This window comes from Vipera ursinii (assembly GCF_947247035.1).
Source record: "Vipera ursinii genome assembly, chromosome: 1".
Lineage (NCBI taxonomy): Eukaryota > Metazoa > Chordata > Lepidosauria > Squamata > Viperidae > Vipera > Vipera ursinii.
The window spans coordinates 266,373,808-266,386,895 of record NC_139512.1 but is presented as its reverse complement, the minus strand read 5'-3'; the positions used below and the strand labels follow the sequence as shown (position 1 = coordinate 266,386,895).

Sequence of the window (13,088 nt, the reverse complement as noted above, 5' to 3'; positions counted from 1 at the left end):
TTCATTCTCACTGTCTGCAAACTGCAGCTGTCATGCCAGCATAGTGTGAGATACCGCACTGTAGAGAGATTGGAAAGCAATGGTAGAGATTACATATAACAATCAGGAAGCAGGAAAGTAGAATAAGCACTATTACATACAAGTAATAGTGATAATCATGATCATAAACAACATGAAAATACATTTGTCATAAATAGTAAAATACAACACTTCATGATAAATCATAAGATGCAACACTTAATGATGGTCATGGAGCAAACAACATAAATCATACCAGGATACTAAAAAACAATATAAATTGTAACATACAAGCAACAAAGTTATAGACATAAGATGATAGGTAATAGGAAAGATGAGTATGATAGTAATACAGCTTTAATAAGTAGTTTGACACTATTGTAGGAATTAGTTGTTAAGCAGAGTGACACCATAGAGGAAAAACTCCTCATGTCCAGTTGTTCTGGTGTGCAATGTCCTATAGCGTCGTCTTGAGGGAAGAAGTTGAAATAGTTTATGTCCAGGATGTGAGGGATCTGTAGATATTTTCACAGCTCTTGCTTGCTTGTGCAGTATTCAGGTCCTCAATGCAAGGCAGGCTGGTAGCAATTGTTTTTTCTGTAGTTCTATTTGTTGAAGTCTGTCTGTCTTGTTTGGTTGCAGTGCCAAACCAGACAGTTATAGAGGAGCAAATGACAGACTCAGTACTTCCTTTGAGCAGCTCCTTGGGCAGTCTGAGCTTTCTGAGTTTATCTTATAAAAGACAACTCTGCTTAGGTGGCAAACTGGTAAGAAATGTTTTAAGTTCCTGTTTTTCAAATCTGGCAACTTTTAAGTTGTTGACGTCCACACACCTTAATGTTGCTAAGTTTGAAAGACATTATTTCAAAGCATTCAAGAAGACTCTGCCTTAATTAAGTCTATATCTTACAATCGTTACAATGTAAGTTTATAAATGAAATTGATATTGTTTGCAGTTTCCAAAATTCCATATTTTCCCCAAGCATTAAAGATACCTTACTGAACTGTAATTCTTGCTTCTTTAATTTTTTGAGGGCGGGGGAAATATATTTACTTTATTCAAAGAAGGTTAAAATGTAAAATATAAAGATCTTGGAATCTCACTATCTTAATCTTAAGCAAGCCTCTCCAGATGAGGGAAGGCACAGGATACAGACCAATATTTCTCAACTCCACTAACTTTTAAGATGTGTAGACTTCAACTTCCAAAATTCTGGAAGCTGAAGTCCATCATTCTATCTTGAAATGGCAGAGGTCGAGAAACCCTAAACCAGGGGTCTTCAAACTTGGCCCTTTTATGACTTGTGGACTTCAACTCCCAGAAATCCTCAGCCAGGCACGCTGGCTGAGGAATTCTGGGAGTTGAAGTCCACAAGTCATAAAAGGGCCAGGTTTGAAGAACCCTGCCCTTAAACCCTCGCTCCTTCTATGCCAACTCACCCAGCTTCTTTCCCTAACCCCGAAGCAATGCTGTCAGGTGCTTTAGAAAAAAACATTCGATTGTGGTGATATTGTGTTCTCTGCAATATTTTGGCGAGAAGAGGAGGAGGTCGCCGACCAGTACAAGAAGAAGCTTGGAGAGCTCAGATTCTCTTGGCAGGCAGTTTGGCCTCCGCCAGCCAAGCTTTGCCTGGGGGTCACGTGGGTGCGACGCGCCGCTCCTCCCCCCTCCCGGCCTCGGGCTCCTCCTGCTTTCGCTGCGGGGTCGCTTGGTTCCCCTCGCCCGGCCTCCGCCGCGCCTCCGGCGGTAGGTATCCAGGATGGGGTTGCCGTTTTGCGGGTGCGGGCTTGGGCTTTGCCAGGGGCCGTGTTCCTTTCTCCTACCCTTCCAGCTGAGGAGGGCGAGGGGGCTGCGCTTAAAGAGCCCGGCGCCTGCGCTGGGGGAGGCATTTTGTTTCCTTCCTTACACCAGCGTTTCCCAACCTTAGGAACTTGAAGATGCGTGGACTTCAACTCCCAGAATTCCCCAGCCAGCATAGCTGGCTGGGGAATTCTGGGAGTTGAAGTCCACGCATCTTCAAGTTCCTAAGGTTGGGAAACACTGCCTTACACAACCCGACATCAGTGATCCCGGCCGCTTCGTCCGTAAGCCAGGACTGTAAATCAAAAGTGACCCTTCCCCATCCCGCTTTGCCCAGCCTGCAAAAGCCTGGCAGAGCGGGATCGCTGTCGGGAGGATGGGTGGGTGGGTAATTGGGCCCAGATCTGCTTTCTGCCTGGCTTGATCCCGGCGTGGTCGGGTCCCCGCGGAGGGCTGGTCCCGAATCTGAAAACGCGTGTGAACCGGGTTCGTAGGGTGCAGAAGCCTTTCAGGAGGGCAGAAAGCCGACGAAGTGGGGATTTCACCGAATGTTCAACCGAGTTGGTTGCAGCTTTGTGATGATGCCGGTTGGTGGTTGTTAGGGCTTACGCGTGCACAGCCCCAGGCGCAGAACCCTTTGACGCCAGGCTGTAATCCGAATGTGGGAAACACGTGGCCTTCCAGGGGTTACTGAGCCGCCGCATCCAGTGTCGGCAGACCTCCGGCTTCTTGAAATTAGGAGTTTAGTAACATCTGGAGAGGTCAGATGCCTTGGAAGGACCCAGCCATCGCACCCTCGTCCCGTATTGCTTGAGGGAAATCTCAAAACAATCCTAGGACCTCAGGTTGACCAGATAACGTTTTAACGTTTTGATCTTGCAGTAGGCGTTGTATTGAATGGGTTATGCATTGACGGGTATATTTTTATACCTTGTTTTTTGGAAATCAGGTTGGTGAGTTTTTGTGAACTGGTGAAATAAAGTAGTACACGAAGCAGCTTCAACAGATTTCTACTTCAGACGTTTTCAGACTACATACAAAGTACGGTATTCCTGCCTCCAATTTTATACCCTCCACAATTCTGAGAGTGTTGGGTTGTGAGATAATTAATAGCCAAGAGAGAGCTAGGCTGAAGATGAACTTGAAACTGGGTCTTCCTGTCTTAGTCTAATAACCATTGACTTTATAGTGAATAACCTTACAAAACCTTTTGGTATTGTTTTGTTTATTGTGATTGGACACAACTGTTCTTTTCATTAATGGCAACATATATTCTGTTTTTATATGCAGAATGAAGAACTTGGACAAACAAAACTATAACAGTTTCATATTTGAGAGATGTGAAAATGCCAGCAGGTGCAAACTTTTAATGTTTTGATATATTTTGTACAATCTATAACAATTGTGGTTTTTTTTAAAAAAAAACACCAATCCAAAACAAAACTATTTAAGTTTTCTTGCTTTAAAGAATATTATTTCTGGTGCAGACTTTTCTGACTTCCTTACTAAACATTGTGGATATTGGCAAATAATTTTCTTATTAAAGAGATCTTTCAATGTGTAATTCTCATGCTGTTCTTACATATTTCTGTTATTGCTGTAATTCTTTATTGTTTATTTTTTATATTTCTACATTTTACTGATATTGTGAACTGCCTAGAATTTTATACAGTTAATGTATGAGTAAAGCAGACATGTCCAACCCATGGCTTATGGACTGCATGCAGCCCTGGAAAGCTAGTAATGCGGCCCCACAAGATCGTAAACTTTTAAGATTATTACTGTATGTGATTTATATATATCTACTATATTATATATTTTATATGTGGCCCAACTCAATTCTTCTCTGAATGCAGCCCAGGCGAGCCAAAAGTTTGGATACCCATAATATAAAGGTGTTAAGGGTGGCCCATAAGACATATGTGACATTTATATATTCAGATACTCTGAAGCCATCTATTAATTATCTGTTCCTTTTTGCAATAAGGCCTGCTATATTTCTTTGTTTTTTACAATTCTATGCAGGGAATTGTTCATTCTAAGTTTCTTTTATATATTATTTGGAAATGTGATAGTCTGTCTTATCTAATAAACCAAGTTCTCAAATTGTATTTTAAACTTCCCAGTTGAGAGTGAAGCCAAGGCAAAAACGAAGGTTCGTTTTGAAGAAATATTCAAGAATCATGCTGGTCTAATTGATAAAAATAAAATTAAAAAGAAACAGATAAGCATCCCAGAGAATATTGTGGTGAGTTGGGTATACTTAAGAATAAATGTTTGTTGCTTCAAAAAAGTAAAGCATAATCTTTCCAAATCTACTTTCATAAATAGTGTCAGGGAGTTTTGATTGGTCTTTGCAGTGTCAATACATTTTGAAAGACGTGGATTGATGAAGCTTTATAGATTCATACCTTCACTTTGTATTATTTGCTCCATTTTAGAGTAAAAAAACAATTATAACTTGAAAATATACTTTGAGATTTAAAGCTATTGTTTCTGTAGGGCTATTAAAGAGGGAAGCCATGATTCTGTTTTATCCTTTTCCTTGCACCACAAGTGGGCTACATTTGAAAGTCATGGTTGGCCTCCAGGAAAAGTTGCCTGGTGGGGAGAAGTTATGTTTCAAAGAGACATTTTCAGACTAAATGAACACAATATGCAATCTTTGTTAATATCCCTTCATCTACGATTATGATTTTTGTATCCTGAACATATGCTCTGAAGGTTAAGGATCTCCGCACATGGTAGGGTACAGGATGAGGGCAGCAGAATGGAATAGGAAGAAAAGCCAAGGGGTGTGTGGCTTTTAATCCAGGGAAATTATTGTAATCTCTGGAATGGCCAACTCTGTATGGAGAAATTCAGCAAAATTCTTCTTAAAGTTTGACCTCAGAATGGTATGTTTTGCATATTCCTTAATTTATTTCCTTGTCTGACTTGGCATGCTCATGATCAAAAATATCCTTAAAAATGTGCATTTTTAGGGATTGCAGATAGATAAATTCAAAGAGGATTTGATTTATTTTTATTTTTTTGCTGGCAAAATAAGTTTAGGAAACTTTCAGAATATATTTTCCAGCAGATACTGATTTTAGTCCTCTTTTCTTTATAATCCTTTCATTACATTGTCTCTCAAAAATGTGTATTGCAATCCTGATTCGGTATTTTATTATTTTTCCACTGTGCTTTTTTTGTACAGATTTGAGAAACTTTGTGCATATTTATGCTGGACATTGTCCTGAAATTTGGTCTAATATAGAATTGAATGAAAGTATTCTAAATAAACAATGCAGGCACTAAAGGTCCAGGATTTTCCTGAACAGTTACCACTAATAATAATAATTCTAAATGAAACATGTTTTTTATTATCTAAATAAAGTGAGGTCTTGGAATAAGTATACGTGAATTCCATAGAATAATTATACAAAACCAGTCTCCAGTGGCCTTAAGAAGAGAATGTCAAGATTTCTTTTGAGAGAAAAATAAAGGAATTAGCAAGGTTAAGAAATGAAGGTTATAGCTGATACAGAAAATATCAGAAGGTGATTAGGAAAGGAATAGAAAACTAGTTTAGACAAAATAAATCAGAATTTTACAGAATTCAAATAATGTACATATTTATAGATAAGTTTTAATTATTTCCAAAAGTTATGATCTTTTGAAATTGAATTTGGTTGCTCAGTCTTTCGACAAAATATATCTAATATAAAAGAAGTGTATATAACTCCGTGTGTTGTAATTTCAGATTACCAGATTGCTGTGTGGATATATCCCTTTTAAAAAGTTTGAAAATCAAATGTTTAAACTATCTTGATTATTATAAGCTTTTTTGGTTAAATATTATTTCAGTTACTAGGTCCATGGTCAGTAAATTATACCTTTTCCACAAGTAATATTTATGTTTAAGTATAAATGTAGCATGTTCTTTTCATTATACTTGAATATATGTTTTTCAGCATGGCATGCTGACAGAGCAATTTTGCAGGGGATTCTTCTTATGAGAGTTACATTAAAAAACTTGCTAAAATCTATAATCTTTTCATGTTCTATATGAATTCCATCTGTTGGTTGACTCTTGTTGAAGTGCAAGTAAATTTTAATTGTTCCCCTTCAAACACTTAAAAGTGAAATATTAATAAAATATAGTACTTTTTTATAATAATTGCATAATAGCATGCAGATAAATGAGTTCCCAATGTTTTGATTACAGCTGGAGACATTAAAAAATCATCTGACCAAAGGAAGTGAAAATGAGCCAATTATAAGCAAAACATACAACCTCGAGGAAAGTAGTCCACGGATCCCAAAACGTACGTTGAGAGATGAAGCATCAATTGAAGAAAAAACAAACAATGTTGTTAGCGGAGGGGAAAGCATGCAAGTTGGGCTTAAGAAGAAGAAAAAGGCAGCCCTACAGAAAGAACTTAATGAGGAAGAAAAGGTATCTGAAACCAAGTTAGATAGTTCTGAAAAACAGATTCAAGTTTTTACGAAGAAAAAAACAGAGAGCGTATTGCAGGCAGATGCGTTTCATTGGGAAGGGGACAGCCACATGAAAGGTGCCTTGAGTGGACTACGAGACAGATCTGGATTAGATGAGGAAGAACAGTTAATTCAAGCCTATGAACAGCAAGTGGCTGAGGAAGAAGCAAGTGCAATTAAGAAAAAAATAAAAAAGAAACTTAAAGAACAGATGTCTGAATTCATTCCCAGCGCTCAAAGCCATGAAACAATGTTGAACAGTGAAGTGAGAAAAAAGAAGAAAAAGAAAAAAGAAGTACTGGTTTCCTCTGAATCTCAAACTAGGTAAGTGATAAATGTGTATGGATGGAAGATTTGTGACAGCTGTTTGGGTTGCATTATTGTTGACATCAGAAATAATTCCATATGGTTTTGTAAAGAAAATATAATGACTGTCCTATTGGAGCGGGGAGAGACATTGAGCGAACCACTTTTGTTTCCTTGCAAAACTATACCGTGGTTTGTAAAGAGGAAATGACAGAATAGGTAGTTGGAATTGGATTGGATAAGAGATACAGGGAGCCTGCCCATTACGCTCCTAAGTCATGACAGTTGTAAGGTAAGTCACCCACGTGACAGACCTGCTTTTTGACCTTTCTTGTGATGGTCATTAAGCGAATGTGGCAGTCACTGTTTGCTATAGAATGTTTTTGCTGAAAACTGGAAGTAATTTTTGGCAAAATGTAAATTGTGGTTACATGGCCATGTGACACTGCAAACAGCCATAAATGCAGGCCTGTTGCCAAGCTCCTCAGATGCAGTCATGTGACTTTAGGGAGAGGCGGCCATTAGACCTTTAGGGTTTTAAGTACCTTTTGGGAAGTCTGTTGTAATTTTGAACTATTATTAAGCAACTGATCATAAGTTGACGACTACCTGTAGCAACAAAGAATGAAATCATACCTTCCTTGTCACGTTGCTTAGACGTTTAGCCATGCCATCTCTCAGTTTGTCCTTCACCATGATTCTCCACTTATCCGACCCTAGATCCAGCTTGATAGGATGAGATTTTTAGTAAATGTTTCCCAAACAAACTGTGGGTGAGATGTCTCAGTTAAATCCATTCAAGCCAGTTTGAATGTGTATGTTGTTTGCCTGCATTACAAAATGTAATTATTAAATCTGGGAGTATATTTCAAATCCTAGATACCCTTGTTAACCACATGACTTCTTTCATTCAGTGCAATGTCCCTCTCTGAATTACAACATAAGCCAGAGGAAGAAAATACCAAGAAAAAGAGATCTTTGGAAAAGCCATTTGTATCCAAATTTAAAGAAGGTGACCTCTTAATAGAGCAGGACACTAAAGGCAAAAAAGCAAAAAGAAAATCCCCAAAAGGTTTGTATGACTAGAAGTAGAATCCTTTAAATGTTTTCTAACCGAAGTAATTCTCAGTTAAGAGGCCTGTAGTGTGTATATGTTGCCCAAATTGCCCCATCTTTGTGGCATAAAGATCAGAACAGTAATCCACTGGTTTTGTATTAGCAAGATTGAGATAATGTATTTGAGAAGATCTGGCTATTTTCACAAGCATTGGGCCAGGATGTTATAAGTGCCCACTCTTGAGTTGTGTTTGTAAATAGTGGTGCTGGTAGAGCTGTTTTAATAATATTAGACATGATGGAGCCAGTTTGGCCTAGTGGTTAAGGCAGGGGTATGAAACTGCCCGCCCGCAGGCCAGACGCATCATGAGGACACCGCGCCCACCTCATTGCCGGCAGTGGGGAAAAAGTTCTGATACATCACGCAACGTCACGTGCCGTTGTGAGTTTGACTTGTCTGGGTTAAGGCATCAGTCTAGAAAACCGGAGATAATGAGTTCAAGTCCCATCTTAGCTAGCAGGGTGATCTTGAGCCATTGACTCACTCTCAGCCCAGTTCACCTCACAGGGTTATTGTGGGGAAATTAGTAGGCGGAAAGTATGTTGGATATGTTCGCTGTCTTGAGTTATTTGCAAAAATAAGGTAGAAAAAATAAATAAATAATAAAAAGCTAGAGTTGCCTCGAAGTGTGAGATAGGTGGCACAGAACTTTATTTAACTCCTTATTGTGGGGTTTTAGAGGGTGTTTTAAGCTTTGAGCAACTTAAGGCAACCACTTTACAATTTAAAACCTAAATGTACCTAGTCATGTCTAGTCGGGGCTGCCAGTTTTATTCCTGCCTGTCCTGGTATCTTCATGAAGTCACTAAGATTTCTGACAGTTCCTAGGCAGAAATACTTTCTATGTTAAAGTGTTCATGCTGTCGAATCATTCAGAGCAGCTGTTATGCATGGAAATCATGTCTGACTCAATAAATAAGTTGACTGGAAATTCAAGACAAATTTTTAAATTGTAGGTTTACTGGTAATTGCAGCAATAAAGTTAACAGTCGTTCTCAATTTTTACTAAAGGCTATTTTTTCTTTCTCCTAGCTCTAGAAGAAGATACTGAAAACATGAAAGAAAATACCTTACACATGACTGCTGGGAATCTTTCACAAGAATCAAAACCTGATTTTGATGATAACCTTGTTTTAGGGGTTTATATCCATCGAACTGATCGACTTAAAACTGATTTTATGGTATCCCATCCAATGGTTAAGGTTCACGTGATGGATGAGAAAACTGGTTTATATGTGAAGAAAGAGAATAGGTAATTTTACTGACTTACTGAAGATTTTTTTTATTCTTGGTGTTAATTAATTTGTAGATAAGAAGCTTAGATAAACTTATGGTTTTTGTAGATCCACATAGATGTAAATAACCCAATTAAATGAGGTTCATTCAATGTCCTGAAACAAAAATGTGTCAAATAAAAATGTATCTTATTTAATATTCCTTAATTATTTTTGCACCACAATAATTCTCATTTATTTGAGGTTCCTATGCTGTAGCAGTTTTAGATGGTGCCAGTATTTGGATTTTGGATTGCAAATTGAGATATTTTAAGAATTTATCATTCTTTTGTAATTCAAATAATAATTCTCATTGCCAGTTGAATTTAATGCAAATACTGTTTGTATGTTTGTTGGGTAGCCAGATAACAATAAATTAATGAACATTCATTTCAAATAGAACAGCTTATAAAATATGCACAGATTCTCTCCAAGATAATAATTTTGGGATTTTCCAGAAAGATCATATTAAGAGTTTTGATAAGGTCAAGAATGCACCATAGCTGGAGTCAATATTATATCTAATCTGCAGTATTTAAAAAGAGGAAAATAAAGAAATTAGTTATTCCCTAATCTGTAATATTTGCTACTATCTTACGCACACTCTACAGCGAACAGGCTCCATTGAACTTTTGACAATTTTAGCCTACTTGATATGAAGCACTTTCCATTGCAGTATGCCTACAATGTTTTAACCCTCTGTAAGAATTGGTTTTAACTGATAACAAATAAATGAAGATATTCAAGCTTCTTCCAATTTTTCCCCTCTAAGGTTATCCTTCTGTGATGTTCTGTAACATTTGATCTGTACCAAACTCACGTTAATTCACTTTTTTGTATTTCATTGTGGTTTGGTCTTTGCTTAGAATAATCTGAATAAGTTCACTGTATTTTGATTTGCTCATAAAGCTGATATTCAGTGTTATTTGTTTGTTTTTGGTTTAGCCCAATATATGAACCAATCCAAAGGAAGAATCCAAGGACAACCCAAAGACAAACAAATCTCATTATGTCTTGAAGTGGGTCGTTTAAGCCAGTTGATAGTTGGATATTGAACACTTTTTCTATTAAATTAAAGCTACTTACTGTAGACAATTATAATAAAAACAAGACACGACTCAGTTGAATGTATTGTTTTTATGTAGCAGTCGACAAGTTTCATCCTTCTATGAACAAGAGAAAGTGGGGCATATTCTTCCTATTATGACCCAGCCTTACGATTTCAGAAAGTTTAAATCAACACTACCAGAATGGGAGGAGCAAATACTATTCAATGAACGTTTTAACTATTTTCTCCAAGATGTTGAAGGGAGCCCCAAAGTGATTCTGTTCTTTGAGGTACAGAATGACTCATTGGTCATTTCCATTTTATCTTCTGTTCCTTCTGGCAAATACTTTCTCTATTTGTATTTTACTGTATCTGTATTTTACTCTTAGGGGTAAAATGCACAATTTCAGTACTGGATTGTCTAGGAATGATGCACTTTTGGTGGTGGAAGCAGACCAGACAGTCTAATTGCATAAGAACATTTTCATTTAAAAAACTTTGGGCAGTTTGTGAAATTTAAAGTTGTGCTTAGGCCAGTTTGAAACATCAGAGAGTACAATATTTCACTTTCAGGTCTCCTAATAACCCAATTAGCTGTTTTACTGCTTTACTGAATACTTGGCTGCTAGGGAAGGAGGCACATTTAGAATCAAAGCAAAAGTAAAGGAGTGTCATCTGGGAAGTTTCTTTGATCCATAACAATAGTCTACATCTAGTTTGCATGTACGCCTTTAAAAGCATTTTCTTTTGGTGAATGTCACATCCACTGTTTTTATGGCATCCTGAGTGAGATTGAAATTCATCAAATACAGCAAGGCTTTAGATTGCTGTTCTCTGTATATCTCAGCTGTTTATTATATTTGCCACAAGAAGTCGTCTTCATAGAAACTAATATATACAAAAGGTTTAAGAAAAATCCAGTAAAATTAACTGGTATTTTCTATGACTGTAATTACAGAAATGTAAACTGAATAAAACGTGTCTTCTACTTCCAGATCCTTGATTTTTTGAGCATGAACGATGCAAAGGCCAATTTTGATATTCAAGCTCAGGAAAGCGGCTTTCGGAAAATCTGTTGGGCATTTCTAAAGGTTTTTATTTTTTTATTTTATTTTAATGGAAACATTGTACTGAAGCATTAAACAAGTCTGCGCAAAGATAAACAAAAAATTGCTTTGCGTAGAGTCAAAGAATAAACTTTGTATATAGACAGAGGATTAGTCAACGTATATTTCAACGTTCACATTTCAATTTCAGTTTGCAAAATATAGCAGATCATATATCTGTCCAGCCCTATTATTGAAAAGTTGGATGGAGCGTCTTCGCAATTATTTCTGTCTGGATTTCTGATGAAATAACCTGGTGCCCATTTATGCTTGTTTTCCTGGATTTATTCTGGCACTATTTAATGAAACACAAAACCAGTTTGTTTCTGAGTCAGTAGTGATGACAGCAACACAAGTTGCAAAATCACCAGACTAATCAGAAAGTATTGTCAACTGTGTCTTGGCTGTGTGATGTCATTGTGAGCCCCAATTAATGTGACAGCAATATTTTTGCAATCACTTCATCCACTGTATGTTGTGCAGTAGATTTTGACCTGATTGTGTGGAATTGTGGCATGTAGCACTTCTCTTCCATTCTTTAAACCAAACAGGTTTTTCCTGGGATCATGTTGCAGCTGTGGAGGGCCACTGTGCCCCCAGCTGATCGAAAGAGCATCAAAAACTTGCCTCTTCATCTGGGTGTTGGGTGAAAAATGTGGGAATCCTCACTTCATCTATCACTTCATCTATCGCGCTTACCACTTTTCTTCTTTTATTGATTGCTATTGTGATTTATTGGATTGTTTTGATTTGCCCAGTATCATTGGGAGTTGGGCATAATTGCCTTTTCACAGCTGCCATTCTTAATTGCTGAAATAGAGTAAATTTTCATTGCATGATGGTTTTTGCAAAATGTTTTTTTCCCCTATCTCTTTTGATTCGGTTGTTACGGTTAAACCTACAGTGTGGAAATTGTAATATGAGCTTCACTCCTTGCATCCCTTCAGAATAAAAATTAAGAATTGTATGGTAGAAATAACTTTCGCCTAGCCCGGCAGGATTCATTTTATCAGACCGTAGCAAAAGGATAGGAGACGCTGGCATTCCATTGGTTCTGGTAGAAACAATTGGATCTGGTTCAGAATCAACTAGTTTGTTCTTAATGTTTAATTTTAAGCATTGATACCTAAAGGTTCTTTTTAAATTTTACTTGCCTGTCTCTAGGCTTTTTTCATTTTGCAAAAGTTTTTTAGACTGTTAACCCAAAGGCAAAAGCTTTTTATGGTGTACTATATATAGGACTACAAAATATTCTTGGACCTTTTTGATTAAGTTACTTAAACAGTGATCCAGATTCTGAAGTAAGTGGGCAAAAAGTGTGTATACTCCCCTAGCTGGCAGAAGATAAACATTTATTGCACTGAGATGATTGTCATTTAAATTCATATAAACAGAGGACATAACGGTAACTAATCAGGCGACCTGTTTATGTCAATATGTGGATTGTCTTCTCTGATAGGAAACCTGTGGTTCATTGTTACTTCAATTGTTAAACTACTGTTAATTGTTATTGCTTCAATTTATTAATACCTAGAAGCACAAAAGAGCTTGTGTGTGTGTGTGTGTTATTTCATCCTCACAATTATCCTATGAGGTAGATCAGGGGTCTTCAAACTTGGCCCTTTTATGACTTGTGGACTTCAACTCCCAGAATTCCTCAAAGCTGGCTGAGGAATTCTGGGAGTTGAAGTCCACAAGTCATAAAAGGGCCAAGTTTGAAGATCCCTGAGGTAGATTGCTTTGAAAGAGCGAAGCCTTAATACCACCTCATGAGTTTTCATGGTTAGGGTGGGTTGATTCTAGGTCTTCCCAGTCCTAGTTTAGTATCTTAGCTGCAACACCACATTTGTTGGGTGTGGTTTTAGAGTACTGCTATTTGTCCTTTCATCAATAAAATACCTCAGTGTAATGTATGTTTTTTACCCATCTTAATTGT

At 37.3% G+C, this 13,088-nt stretch overlaps 1 protein-coding gene across 3 annotated transcripts in view; it reads left to right on the top strand.

Annotated features, from left to right (window-relative positions):
- Positions 1 to 1,696: 1,696 nt before the first annotated feature.
- Positions 1,697 to 13,088, top strand: part of AHI1 (Abelson helper integration site 1) — a 76,411-nt gene continuing 65,019 nt past the window's right edge. For 2 of the 3 annotated variants that reach the window (XR_014493596.1, XM_083371859.1), the window contains exons 1-8: positions 1,697 to 1,765; positions 3,110 to 3,175; positions 3,946 to 4,067; positions 6,030 to 6,625; positions 7,522 to 7,679; positions 8,757 to 8,976; positions 10,144 to 10,336; positions 11,042 to 11,137. Coding sequence is in view for 2 of the 3 variants with exons in the window: in XM_083371859.1 (XP_083227985.1) it covers positions 3,166 to 3,175; positions 3,946 to 4,067; positions 6,030 to 6,625; positions 7,522 to 7,679; positions 8,757 to 8,976; positions 10,144 to 10,336; positions 11,042 to 11,137 (1,395 nt within the window). In the remaining variant the exon portion in view is untranslated. Of the gene's footprint in view, positions 1,766 to 2,081; positions 2,104 to 3,109; positions 3,176 to 3,945; positions 4,068 to 6,029; positions 6,626 to 7,521; positions 7,680 to 8,756; positions 8,977 to 10,143; positions 10,337 to 11,041; positions 11,138 to 13,088 lie in introns of those variants that run through there. The other variant, XM_083371860.1, reaches the window with a different exon arrangement.